This window comes from Harpia harpyja, chromosome 6 (assembly GCF_026419915.1).
Source record: "Harpia harpyja isolate bHarHar1 chromosome 6, bHarHar1 primary haplotype, whole genome shotgun sequence".
In the NCBI taxonomy this organism is placed as follows: domain Eukaryota; kingdom Metazoa; phylum Chordata; class Aves; order Accipitriformes; family Accipitridae; genus Harpia; species Harpia harpyja.
The window spans coordinates 48203725-48218212 of NC_068945.1; the positions used below are offsets into that span (position 1 = coordinate 48203725).

At 44.5% G+C, this 14488-nt stretch overlaps 1 protein-coding gene across 1 annotated transcript in view; it reads left to right on the forward strand.

The window, feature by feature from the left end:
- The first annotated feature begins 780 nt into the window (after window positions 1–780).
- MAPK11 (mitogen-activated protein kinase 11) overlaps window positions 781–14488 on the forward strand; it is a 32853-nt gene continuing 19145 nt past the window's right edge. The window contains exon 1 of the mRNA XM_052790873.1: window positions 781–945. Within this exon, the coding sequence (XP_052646833.1) occupies window positions 833–945 (113 nt within the window). The 5' untranslated portion in view covers window positions 781–832. The remainder of the gene's footprint in view (window positions 946–14488) is intronic.

Consider the following 14488-nt stretch of genomic DNA (forward strand, 5'->3'; position numbering starts at 1 on the left):
GCTGCAATGATTCCACGAGTCATTGAGATATTGTATGAAGCACATTTTGGAGAAAAGAAAAAAAGCAGTGAACAAATCAGAGAACCTTTTACTTTAATTGGTGCTTGAGTTTTGGAGATTTAAAGTTTTTGAGATTTTTCCTCCATTATCTCCAGGGCTCGAGTCTTCCTTGACGAAAAGCGGGGGCATTCCGCTGATTGCACGTGGGAGTCAATGCTTTAAGGGGAAATTCCAGGTAGCGGGGGACTCCCAAGTAGATCCGAGATCCGGCCGGAGCTGGGGCCGCAGCTGGCCCCGCGGCTCCGTGGGCGATGCCCCGACTCAGACCCCGGTGCCGCTGCAACCCGAGCGAGGGGGGTCCGGCGGGCCGCGGGGGGGCTTCAGGTGGCCGTGGCAAAATAGGAGAGGTGCCAGCAGGGCTTTACGAAGCCCGAAGGATGCTAGGTGAAGGGCCAGGTGACCGGGCCCGCCGGGAGCAGCGGGCCCCTTCCCGCACGTTCGGGCAGGGGCGGCCGATGCGGTGGCAGCCGCCGCCCCGGCAGCGATGCCGGCCGCTCCGGGGCGGGATCGGCGCTTCGCCACAGCCCACCCCCCCGCCCCGCGGGAGGACACCGGCGGCCGCCCCGCGGCTCCTGGGCCTGTGCGCCGGGAGCCCCTCGCCCCCGCCCGGGCTCCCCCGGCCCCGGACGCTGCCCCCACCCCTTCGGCCGCCCGCCTTCCCCTCCCCTTCCCCTCCCGGTCCCTCCTCCCCGCCGGCGCCGGCCGCGCACCGCCTCGCTCCCCGCCCCGGCTGAGGGGGGCTGCCGCTGCTGCCGCCGGCGGCTCCGGGAAAATGTCCGAGCGCGGCGGCTTCTACCGGCAGGAGCTGAACAAGACGGTGTGGGAGGTGCCCCAGCGCTACCAGAACCTCACCCCCGTCGGCTCCGGCGCCTACGGCTCCGTCTGGTAGGTGCGGGGCGGCGGCAGAGGGGCCGGCAGCCGGCAGGTGCGGGCGGCCGGCAGCGGGGTGTGTGTGTTGCGGGGGGGGGGGGCAGCCCCGGCGCCGCCCCGCGGGCGCAGACCACGCCGGGAGGCCCCCGCGTCGCGTCGAGACCCGCGCCGAGCGCCGGGGGGTGGGAGCGGGGGTGCCCGGGCGGCGGCAGCGGGGCCGGCCCCGAGCGCGCCGGGGCGGGGGCGTGTCCGCTGGGCAGCCGGGGTGTGTGGCGCGGCACCGGAGCTCGCTCGCCCGCCCCCCGGCTGCCGGCCCCGCGGGGCCGGGGCATGCCGCGCCGTAACCCGGGCAACCGGGCCCCCCGCCGCCGCCGGAGGGCGGCCCCCGCCGGCCTTCCCGCCGGTGCCCCCTCAGGCCGCCGCGGCGGCCGCGCTCAGCCGCGTTCAGCACCCCCACCCGACCCGCCTCACAGGGGAGCTGTGAGGCGGCCGGCGCCGCCGCTCCCCGGCGCCGGTTGAAGCGAGCGGCCGCTCGTCGGTTGTCGCTGCTCGCGCCGGAGCGAAAATTGCCGCGAAGCCGAGAATCTTGCACAGTCATGGCGTGTCCGAGCGGGGAGGAGGGGGAGGCAGCGGCAGGGCGCGGGGCACGGCTGTCGGGGCTCTCCCTGCTGCCGGCCCGGGGCGGGGGGGCTTCAGCGGCGAGCCGCGGCCCTGGCGGCCCCGGCCCCCCTGGCCCCGGCGGCAGGCTGCGATGGGGGCACACCTTCCAGGCGGAGAGGTTAGCGGGACAGCCCCCACGGGCCCGGGACGCCCACGGCGAGGATGAATTCTGCCCTGGGAAACAATGGCAGGAGCCCCTGGCGCGGGGCCGTGCCGGCAGGGCAGGGGTCAGGCAGGGCAGGCTGACGGGGAGAGAGAGGGGCGGCCTCGGGGGGAATCGCCAATGGGGGCAGATAGCCGCCCGAGGGCTTCGGCGTCGTAGGGCTGCGTGAGGGTTTATCGCGTCCTCTCTCTCCTACAACGTTTTTCTTTTTTTTGATCATTACTCCATCAGGTTTGCACTTTCGGGAACTGCCAGTGCAGATTGGGCTATTATTTTTGTATTTGATGCACACTTAACTCCGCTTGTAAAAGCTTCGAATCAATTTTTTGAAATAATGGTGATGTTTAAGGGGGTTCTGAAAAAGAATCGTGTTTCTTTTGTAAGCTGGGTAAGTGGAATTATGTAAAAACAATCCATAAGGGGCCTTTAAATAAACGTACTACACAAAAAAAGATTTCTTTAGAACTTAACTTTTTGCCATGGACTAAACTTGTGCAATAGTCGCTTGCTTTTTTCTCTTCACAGTCAGATACCAGAGAACTTTTATGGAGTTTCATATTTGTTGCTTCCTTCTCTAGCTCTGTAAGATGCCCCAATTGCATGTAAACTGGGAATATGCATTTAAAACACCTCCAACAATCAGCAGAAACATTCAGGGCTAGTGTGAACTATCTCTGAATTCTTCCCTTTTTTTATTATTTCAGACTTACGCTTGCACCAGGGAAATCTAGGCAAATACTGTGTGACTGTTGGTACCTGCCGTTGTGGTTAAGCATATAGTCCTGTGACTATCTGATGTGAATAGTTTCACAAGGACCTAGTCTGTTTAGACTATAAAATTCTAGTTTACTTTCTCCTCTCTTATTTTACAAACTAGGAGCTGGATATACAGTAGGAGAGTAACTATTGTTGTGTTCCAATTGAACCTGCATTTCTGGTTATTTTCCCTATTTATGCTGACATAGTTTTAAGGGGAAGACCTACTCTGCTGAATTTTGTAATGAGATGTCAAGACTTTTGAGAAATTGCAAAGGAAATGAAAACATGTGGTGGTTCGCTTGCAGCACAGCTGGTGCTTTGTTTTTTTTAAACTGTTAGTGTTGTTAATTCATTGTACTTACTTCTTTTCTGTTTGCAAAGCCAAGGAAATCCTAGTATTTTATCAATGGAGAAGCCTAGGAACTGGGATCTAAAATGGAGACTGAAAAATGCTATGGGAAAGGTTTACTCTAAAGTATACATTTAAGAACAGAGTACAGCAATAAAATATTACTCTATATTAATAGCCTTGTTAACATCGATGAACTATAAACCCAAACAGAAGCTTGAATGTGAGGAAAAGGTTCACATCTCTCTCAGAAAAGCCATCTATTTTTAGTGTCTATTGAAATTGATTTTTTTTTTTTTTTCCCCTCTATGTGCATGTGCTTTACCCAGGAGACCCAGGAGACACAATCATTCCCTTGAGTAATACGCTATATTGCTTTTGTGAGTAATTGTACTCCTATTCAGTAAAATATCTAAAAACATTTAAGTCTTACAGAAACCGCTGGAATTAAACAAATTCTTAAGTGCTTTGCTGAATAGAAGCCAAGGTCCTGAAGTCCAAACACTGGCTTTAAAACAGGAACAAAGTTGTTGTAACAAATCTTTTTCTACCTCAGTGAAACTCTTCTCTGGTCCTACCCCTTCCTTTTTTACTGTAAACTATCAGTCACATCCGATAGACTTGTGCAACTGAAGGGATAACTCATAATAAGAAACATATTGTAAATATTTGCATTTAAGCTAACTTCTGCTTGCCCTTTTTTTGCTTGCAGCTCAAAATCAATAGAAGAGTTCATGTCAGGAAGCTGTGTTTTGGCCCAATTTATTGATGTTTTGTAAGTCTAATAGAATTCGTGTTTGGGTTAGTTTTTATATGCAGATGCATGAAATGTGTTATAGACATAGGTACTATTGTTTTAAAACAGATTCACTTTTAAAGAGGTATCTATATCAAGCACAGTGCTTTCCAGTATGTTTTTTCTTGTTTTTTTTAATTTAGATGTGGATTATGTGTAAAAAGCAAACCTTCCTTAGCATAATGAGCTCTACTGCTTTTCTCACTTTTTTAATGACACATCACAAAGAACAGTCCTTCTTGGAAATCCTCAGAAGAACTCAGCCACACTGCCGAGCAAAGTTGAGCTTCAGCATCTATGTGAACCACAGAAAGAACTGTGAGGTCTTTCCCTCAAGTACTTCACCCTGGCAGTACATTTTGCATTACTCTTGTGTTTTAACTCTGCGGAGGGCTTCCTTTTACCTGGGCTCTTTCCTATGTCCATTCAAGCTGGTGGATGTTCTGTCGTTTGCTGCTGTCAGATCAGGGTGGTTTTTTTTTTTTTTTAAATTTAGGGAAAAAAACTAAAGCCCTGTGGGATTGTGGGGGGTGTGTATGGTAGTTTAATTACATTTAAAATGATCAATGGAGTCTTCAACAGTACATTTTGGTTAATTTTTCTTTTTTCAGGGGCTGTTTGCATATTAGCAAGTATCAAATTTACATGCACAACTGTTTCTTTTGGAGTTGCTTTCTTTTTGTGCTATAGCTTTGCTTATCAAGTTGGATTTTTTTATATTAGACAAATATTTTAACTCTTCCTCAAGCCAAAACTTAGTTATAGTTTACTTGAAAAATGCATTTTCACAGTGTGCACCCTCAAAGTTGGATTTCTCTCTCTCAGAAGTCAAAGAGCTGGTTGACTCTTATAGACCAGGCACTATCCCTGCTAATTGTGAGTTTTAAAAACATTTCTGGTTTTAAGTGCAGCGTTTAAGCTGATAGCCATGTAGATGGGAAGCAAGCAAGCTTACTTTCACAAGGTAATCTTCATCTACAACCGTTTCCTTTCAGTTCTAGAGAAAAGAGACAATTCATGTCTCGGGTCAGACTGCATTTTAAACTCTTGTCCCTTGTGACTCTGCCTTTTAAATAAGAATTCTGAGTGTGTTTGAGTCTTTCAACTGTCCCAGTGATATTGCTTATAAACTGGACCTCTGGCCTGCAGCATCTCTGCCTCTCTGCTGTATTACCCTGGTAGGTCCACTGTGGTTTGGTACCTGTCCGCCTTTTCCTCTGGGAGCTGGCGTTACCACCTGCTTGCGAAAGAGCTTCTTCATCTCTTCTTTTTTTAAAGATTTTTTATTATATGACAAATTATGTAACATGGATAGATTTTTGGTTTATTCCTGGTTTGTTTTGTTTTTAAAGCCTGTATGACTCTTTTCATGCCAGCTTTTGTAAACTGACTGCCAGCCTACTTAGTCCTGTTTTTGCCTGGGAGGTATAGACGGCCTTCTGCAGCGTGCTGTCTCTGATCTCTCCAACAGGTTGTTTCCCATTAGCATATTGCAAGCCCTGTGTTCTGCCTTCTTTGGAAAGAACAGACCTTGCAAGATGAACCAAAGTGAGTCCAGAGCTTCTTCCCAACCAGAAACTCCTGCATTGTTTCCTCAGAGGCCATTGGCATCAACAGTACTTACATCATGCAGTCAGTCTCTTTTAATTTAAGAGTATGAAATGCCTAACACCAACTCAGGTGATGTAACACGTTTTAAAAAAAGAGGCCTGCTAAGTCAGAGTGTAATGGCACAGGCCTCAGTTCAAGAAAAGCGGGAAAGCAAAGCCTGCCTTAAGTCATTTACACAACGCAGCACTTCAGCAGGTCCCTCTACCTTGCTAACTTTAAGTACATGCTTAAGATCCATTAAGTTTTTGTCCTGGCTAATTTGGGGTAAAAATGGGGGAAGGTCAGGTGGTGTTTAGGCTTCTGTTTTGCTGTGAGGAAGTACCAAGTGGAAAAATAGAAGCGGAAGGCTTTAATCCTGAAGCTTAACCCCTTCTTTCCCACATCCACCCTGTCCTGTGCTGCTGGTTAGATTGTCACTCAAGTGTTTCAAGGACAGTAGCTTGCAGGACTGGAACATACATTGCTGATACTGTCCTTTTCACACTGAGGACCTCTAAGAAGGTGCTGAGACAACTCACTAGCATGTGAGGCTTTTTAAAAGCTGATATTAGTTGTCTTTGACAAAGAGAAAACTTCCTTCATCCAAGATTGTACTTGATGACTTGGGGCTGGTTTTTTTTTTTGAAGGGACCTTTTGCTTACCTGTAGTGATACTACGTATATGATTTCAACTATGAGATCAGGTTACTGGAGTTATGATATGTGTCACTAACATTACATGCTAGTTTAAACAGTAAATGCTGAGATAAACTTCTAGAGTAGTAGTAACACACACCTGCTGTATGTAAATACAGCTGGAAACTGAAGACCATATAGATCTCTACAGGATAAAGGCAGAATCCCAAGCACGTGTAGAGCCAGTTGATTTCAGTAGACTCCCTTTGGGCTGTTCCTCTTTCAGATTAGGTCTTTTGTTTCCAATGCAAATACAGGGGCTGAACTTCATCCTACATATGTTTATGGTTATATTTTATTGGAAACATTTCAAACAATTTTGTTAAAATACTGCTGTCCAAGATCTGTTATCAGTTGTCTATTTTTGGTATGCATCATTCAGAAGCAAAGTTTAGAAGCCTTTCATTAGTTTTGTACATATTTACGTTGAGCCCTTCTAACCCTTATTCAAACACTTGCTTGAAAACTGAGTGAGGGATGAAGGCTGATAGGAGAATCCAGTCAGAGGCAGGACACCTCTTAAGAGTGAGTGTATGTAATAATGATACTTAGAAACAAGTCCTTGAAAGTCAGTTGCAATAGGGAGGAGAACTAAATAAAAGGAGTTGCATGATCAATGTCGCAGGTTAGGAGGAGGATCTCTGCAGCAGCATTGCTAGAATGAATGGATGAAAAGAAGTGAAGCAACAAAAAATGTTGCAGAGTGAGAAAGACCCTCAGAGGAACATGATGAAATAGCTATTGGGAATGAAGACACAATGGGGTTTGCAGCTACAAAGCCAAGGGAGGTCAAGAATTCAAGAAATTTTGCAAAAGATACATGAAGGAAGATGGAAGAGTGTTTCTGAGCACTGGCCAGGGAGACATCACTACAGAGTTCGTTGAGAGCGGGTTTGTTGGGGTACTAGGATGGAACGCAGATTGTTTGTCATTCCTTTGTCCAGTTTCAGCCTGCATATTTTCCAGCTGTTGCAACAGTGTAGTTACTGACTTTGGGAAGGAAAGAGAAGTGGGATGGTAATTAGTGGGGTCAAGATTTATATTTTAAATGAGAATGTCTAAGAATGCTTTTAATGAAGGAGGCTGAAGCAGGAAGGAGGTGTTTGTGGAGAAGGATGAGAAGGGCTGAGAATGGCTGTGACAGAGATCTCTATGTAGGATGCTGTCACGAAGCCCGTGGAGTAGTTTGAGAGCAGATGAGAAACATCTGTATGTGTGTGAGGAGAGTGGTAGAGGGAATTGTAGGAAGAGTGGAGAAAAGGCAAGTCAAGAAGTGGGGAAGACCACTTTGTATTGTGCAGGTTTTCTTTCAGGAGGAATTAATGAGATCTCTTTTAGGAAGAGAGGAAGCATGGGGTGGAAGAGAGATGAGAGACACAAGATGAGCCAGTTGTGGCAGAAAGGCAGCAAGGATCATGGAATTACAGCCTTCTGTGTGGCTGTAGGAATGTATTAGCAGAATAAAAGTTCTCTGCAGAGGGTCTCCTCCATACCTACTTCAATGTAATTTGTTATAATATGCACCTTCCTGACCACATCATGCAGCAGTGGCATAGCTAACTGCTTTCCTCTCCTGCCATCAGTTGTGATCGTGATTGCAACTGGCTAGGGGACACAGTCCCTGTTCCAGAGCCCTTAAAGTCTTAGGGCCTGGTTGCTTCAACACAGCTTCCCAAGGAGCTGTTTGCAATTTCAGAACCTATTAGCTAGTTGGTACCAAAAATCCAGTATCTTAGTTCTGTGTGTACAGTCAAGAAGGGAGAGGGGACATTTCAAAAGCCCTACGTGACCTGGGAACAAATCGCTACCATTTAATATTTTGGCCATTGTAGAGAGAGAAAACAGGAAATTTGAAGGAGAAGTGGGGGAGGAATAGGAAAAAGGAGGACAAGAATGTAAGTGAGATTTTGTCTGTTTAGGTTTATGTAATGTATTTGAAAGCACTGGTATTTTTCACGTTAAACTTTATATCCAGATTAACCACAAGTGTTTCTAGCTGTAGCTTCAAAGCCCACAATTTATAACTACCTGGCAGTCGTCTTCTAATGAAATGCTGAATAGAATACATTTGTTACTAGCAGTGTACTGGCTTAGTGGCAGCTGACAGATCTTCTTGTTTGTATACTGATGTTGGGCTTGTAGGCTATTTAAAATACATTATTTTAGTATCCATGAGTTGGTTACACATGCTGAAGAAGCTAACGGTTTATGACCCCAGCCTTCTGTATCGTTTTCTCACAAGAATGATTTTAAATGCATCATTCCCACTGATACAAGCTGTACTGTTCATAACTTCACCTAGAAAAGTGTGACTGCTCCTCTGTAAAGTTATTTGAATATTTAAGTCACTGTGGAGATGTAAGAGACAGAACAGAAAATAAAAAATAGCTTGTGGATTCAGAGGCTAATACAGCATTTTTATGATTATATTGTTACATTGAAAGAAGACTGGTGATGTATTCACGTAAACATATGGATAGCAATTATTTTTTAGTATTTTTCAGTGTCTGCTTAAAAGTATGTACATATTTTTATGTTGGTTACGGAACAATTATGTTGCATATGTAAGAGATATTTTGTGCTTTTGTATTTAGATTTAGTGGTAAATTAATCTGAGATAATTGACAGTGATGGTACTAAAGCCAAAACAATTGATGCTAGTGCTCAGCATGGTGTGTTGTAATAATATCCAAGTGATGGGATGTAATTTTACAATACAATAACCTGTCATCATCAAGCAAGGGGTTTTTTCTCTAATGAGGAGATTAACATGTCATTTCACAGCTGCCCATTACTCATCCTCCCACCTTTTGTCTTGCTACCATCTCATTTTTCTTTATGGTTTCCTTCTGATGCACATATATGTCGTGATTTGTGTGGTTTAGTAAATAAACACACTCTGTACCTTAAATCTAGCTCTTAGAGGGTGGAAATCGCCAACTTGAACTTGCATAAAGTAACAAAACATTTATAAAGAAGAAACAAATTAACCATTTCCTGGGTTTACTTTGCTGCTTAACTTAAGCTTACTGTGGGTGGCCTTTTTCTGTTGTTCTCCTGCTGCACTGCCAGCAGCTGTTATGGTCCATTTTCTGGTGTTGGATAGATGCTGTGTGTGGTTTTTTTTCAAGAGTATTCTGTATTTCAATAAAAAGTAGCTCTATTTATTGGGGGGGGGGGGAGTTGTAGTTTAAAAAAGAAGAGCAAGATCCTGGAGAAGACCCAGAAGACAAAGCTCACAAACTAAGCCTTGCAAACAAACCCCCAAATTTGTGTTATTCATGTGATGACTTTCATTCACTTACATGACATTTATGAGAAATGTAAAAAGGGTTATCATTCACTGCAGTTGTGAGGAACCCAGATTATATGGTTAGGCACTAGAAAAATGTCCCAAGGCAGGGTTCTTGTGTGTCCTGCTTTTCTGTCTTGGTCACCAATGCACATTGCGGTAAGGGTTGCCTACCTCAATGATTAGGTTCTCTGTGTGTTGACCCCTCTTTCGTTCCTTCCTCTCAATACTTGCTCACATACACCCTTCTGCTGCTGTTACTTGTTTTTCTCAGGAACTCAGAATCTTACAAATTAAGGGGACATGTGTCCACAAGGAGGTTCCTCTCTCCTGTAATGGAAGGAGTCAGTGGGTACATGAAAGGATGCTGGGGTCTGTGGATAAGAGCTCGAAGTTGTGGCTGTACTAAATATGTGGCAGAAATTCTGTGTACTTTCCATTTTGTTTTCTGGATGTTACCTTCTTTCTTACCAAAAGCAGTAAAGTTCTGTCCATGTGAGTCTGTGTTTTGAGCATGAATTGCATTTTTTCTTTGTTTTTTCTCTTAACACTTACATGTAATGGGGAATCTTCATATGTTCTGAAGGAATATGACCCAGTGAAGGAAAGAAACTCGTGTTGTGCTGCAGTGAAAGAAATAAAAATAGAAGCCTAGAACAATATGGGGAAAACCCAGACCCAGTTTCATCATCACATGGAGCAAATGTAAGGATCTGCTTGTGTACAGCATTCTCTCCAAGTTTGGTATAGTGTGTCCAACCAGTTGTCAAACTTCTGATGGTGTAGGGGTAACAGCCTCGCAAGCTAGGACACTGAATTATATAAAATAAATTGGAAAGTTAGTCTTCTCTGCATTTTTTGCACTTAACCCCAAATGAATCACTTAAGTATACCTAATTATTTGTACAGATATAATGCTTCCACAAGCATAAAATCACACTTGTAGACAAACAAAACCTCGTGGTTATCTGGGGTGATGGGGATGGAATACTGGCTGACACAGGTAACTTAGAGCAAATGGGGAGTTCACTGCAGGCACAAGACTGGCACCATGTACAACCAGCTTGGGTCATGCCTTCATTTGGCATCAGCTAGACCCCATCTGGCTCCAGAAATGAAGAGAACTTACTAGACCAAACACTGCGCTCAAGATGAACTTTTTCCAGGCATTGTGGGTAGTACTGTGCCCAACTAATAAGCCCTCTCCAAGCCCAGAGCATTGGGAAGTTCAGGGACTGGCTGTAGTCCAAGAGGACCAGTTGATCCCAGGCAGAGTTCTTCCTGCATTGGATACTGGAGTTTACTAAATAGGATACAAGTTGGCTCCATGCATGGTTTGTTAGACTGGGCTCCCGCAAGCAGCCCTCCGGCTGTTGAAGCAAATTTGATCCTGAAGGCTAAGTAGGCATAGCTGAATAGTGTACTCCTAATCCCAAAAGCCCTGAAGGGTCTGAGCAGGCTGTGCACATGAATGGCTTGTCTGTCCAGTATTACTGCTCTGCAACCACAGAGGATAAACTGACCATGGATACTAGGGAAAAGACTGTATGTATGGCCATGTTTATAAACATCAGCTACCAAAAATCCATGCCCTATCAACAGTCATGAAGTTAGCGTGAAGCTGTTAAAATCCTGCGCTTTCTGCCTCCTGAGTTTTTGGACTGCATTAGCTTCCTATGATCAAACTTTTCTCTGAAACCTTAAGAACTGGGAAGATGTGCATATAACTAGAGTTATGTATTTCATCTAGTGGAACTTCAATAGAATTATTAAATATAGGAGTTGACAACTCTGAAAAAGTAGGTCTAATTTAAGCAATGATTGAAAATCACGCTAAGCAAAAGTCTCTAATCTGTGTGAAAATGATGCCATCCCTGTAAGCAGAATAATGGCTTTTTATCCTTGATCTTGGAAAGGACAGATAGCAAAAAATGTGTCATAACTGTGAAGGGTTCTGGGTCAAGAATGATCATATCTGAAAAAGCTATTGCTAAGATTGTTACAAAGTTGTTTCTTGTAAATTAAAAAAAATAGTAATAATTTTGTTTCTTTTTAAATTATGATAGAAAGTCTGTCTAAAGTGGTGTTCCCGTATTCTGTTGAGGCATGCAAGCGTGCTGCTTAATGATGATGTCAGAAATACTCACTGATGATACTTATTTTCACTGTCTACAACAAATGAAATGCTAACAGTAAAGAACAGATTAGAGATGGGAGACGATATCCGTTTGTAAGTATCAAAGTTTATCTCCATCATACTATTCTGTCCAGCTACATGAGGCAACATCATAATCAGAGGTCAGACACCTCAGAATAAGTAGTTTCAAAGAAACTCGGGAAACAGTAGCTGAACCATTGGAAGGATGATTTGTTTCCAGGTACAAGTGAGTATATGAACCAGGTATAAACACAAGTGGTTGGCCAAAGCTGAAGCCCATAGAAAATAACCTTGCAAAAGAAAAAGGCACTGTAATTTGCCAGCATTTGTTTGTGAGGCAACGCAAACACCAAGAGACTGGCAGAGAAGCCCTCTCCAGTCTCGATGCAGGAGTGGGGAGGGTGTGAGCTGGGTGTCATGTGGGGCAAGGGAAGGTGAGAGCCTCTAACCCTTTTCTTCCCTGTTAAACTAGTTAACAGCATGGGTTGGTTTTGTTGTTGGTTTGGTTTTTTTTTAAGAAGCTGTTTTGAATCATTTTAGTTGGGCTGGTTACAGGCCCCCAAGGAAGGGTTCGCTGGTGCCAAGCACAGGTGGGCCCATATTTTTGCCGTGACTGGGACCAGAGATGTTCTATCCAGGGACTACTCTGAAAGCTGAACATTCCTGGGGAAATCGCACAGAAAGGGAAGCAGTTCATCCTGCCACTTAAGAGTGTGGAGTGTGCTTGGGGGATGATGAGGGATTCAGGGGACAACCCAGATTGCAGCTGTGATGATATAATAGCAAGAGGGGGAGACCGAGCCTAAAACAAAAGGCGTAAGTGTACACGGGGAGGAATGCAGGCAGTGGCCTGCCACTTGCAAAATGTGATCACAGAGGCAGCAGCAGAGATCACAGATGCAAGTCATCCTTGAATCTGACAAACGAGAGCTCAAACAACAAGAAATCTATTTTTTTGAATGCTTCACTGTTAATAACTTGAATTATGACGGTGGTAAACCAGGCAAGGAAAGAGCCTGAAGGCATTAGCTCTCTCATTATCATTTGCTGCAGTTTCTTGACTGCGGAGGAACTCGTTTAAACCAAGTCAGTCCCTGGCCTGTGCAGCTTCAATTCATGATTTCCCATTGGAGGTCCCAGGACTCAAGTTGCCATTTGTTTTCTCTTTTTTTTTTTTTCCCTCTCTCCTTATGTGCTTCCATCCTTAGTCTAAAAAGCTGCTGTCATAAGAATTACTGAAGCTAAAAAAATAGTGCTTTGTACCATCTGAAAGCTTTGCAGCCTTGAGTCATATGGAGGGTAAAAAGCAATCCATCTTAAAGATCAGTAGTTTTTAAACCACTGAAACCCACATTTGACCTTAGAACTGGGAGGAGAGAGATGTTTATCGTGATAACGGTATTTAAAACCTAATTCCTCCTCGCCTTGTATAATGTACACAGTATTTCACAAACCGGTACAAGCATGAGCGGGAAGGCTTGTGAATTACTAGAAGAGCTGAGATGTTAAGCACAGACTGCTGTTCTGGGCAATGTTATTTATCTGGATAGACATTTCCTTTTCCACTGGAAAAAAGTTGGAAAGGATGTAGAGAGTATGTATTTGTGAGACTTGGCAGTGTTCTCCAGTGGCTTCGTTGGCCAGGTTTGCACACAAGGCAATTATATCTCATCTTTCTTACATTAACAGCTAAGCATTGGCTTCCTTTTTATTTCTTCAGATTTACTTGTGCAACCTTCATGTTGTCCCTGTGGCCAGTCACGTGGAATTTAAGATATCTCTGTTGTCAGTTCTTCTCACACCGTTCATTCCTTGAGCTGCTCCACGTATTTGAGCAACACAGCATCCTCATATCCTGAATAACTGTGTCAGAACAAGTGTCTCTGTCATATCCCTTCCACCCACTCCTCAGAGTGATACTAGTCTTCTTCTTCCTATGCTTGCTTGCTTCTGCTTGGGGAATGCCCTTCCTGAGGTGCTCTGCAAAGCCACAACCCTGTACACCTTTAGATTTCCCTGGAGATCCACTTCTGTGATGCTTGCAAGAAACTAGCTAAGTAATCTGCTTATCTATTTCATTTATCTCATGAGTGACTCACTCCTTCCATGGTGCCTGCAAGAAACATGTTGATTAAATCTCCTTCCTCTTACTCTGGTTTTATCAAATAAAAATGTTGCTGGACTGTGCCCTGCATTGGGCTTCACAGAGGCTGGGTGAATTCTAGGATAACTGGATCACTATCATCCTTCAGATGCCACTCTGTTCTTCCTGCCCATTTGTTGCTTGTATCCTTTGTTGCTTCTCATTAGAAAACACCACCTTGTCTTCCAGCTGCCTGTAGATAAAGAGGCTTTGCTCTTCGCTTGGCTCTTCATGACTTTAGCAGAGCACCAGATATGTATAGAAGTCCACCTACTTGGAGCTGGTTATAGGCTCGGTGTATTAGTTTGGGAGCTATTCCATGTACAATCAATGTTTTTTGTCTCTAGCAGGTGTCTCCTACCACAATTTGCAGGAGTGTCTAAAATACTGTTCATAAGGAGCTAATAGCATTTGGTGTGACTGTTGACTGTGACTGTCATCCTAGTCCGTGCATTTTTCATGTTACCTAATTTTCGTGTTTCTAACTCCAAAAAATTTCTGTAAGATAAACATGTGTGAGGGTTCTTGGCTTGCTAATGCTCTCTAGCAAGCCTAGATAGTATTATCCACTTTAAACAGAGAATTTCAAGGTATTTTAATTGAACACAATTTTAACTTAATGGATAAGAGTAACAATTTAAAGACTTTTTTTTTCTTCATAAGAGAAGGTAGCAAACTGAATCTTTTTATAATTGTATTGTGTAGCGTCATGAAGTAACACATACAGGGATGATTTTTATTCCTGTGCTACATAACAGGCAGCACTTATGTGTTGCTTGTTGTGCCTTTCTAATGCACAAAAACCAGTGGGTCTCCCTTTTGTGCAAATGGTGATGTGTGTATTTAGTGTCCTCTTCAGCGGGGCATCTCCATCTGTATGAAGTTAAACACATGCTGTGTGTCAGCAGGATCTGTGTGCTGGAGTATAAGACATGTACCCGTTGTTCACTTG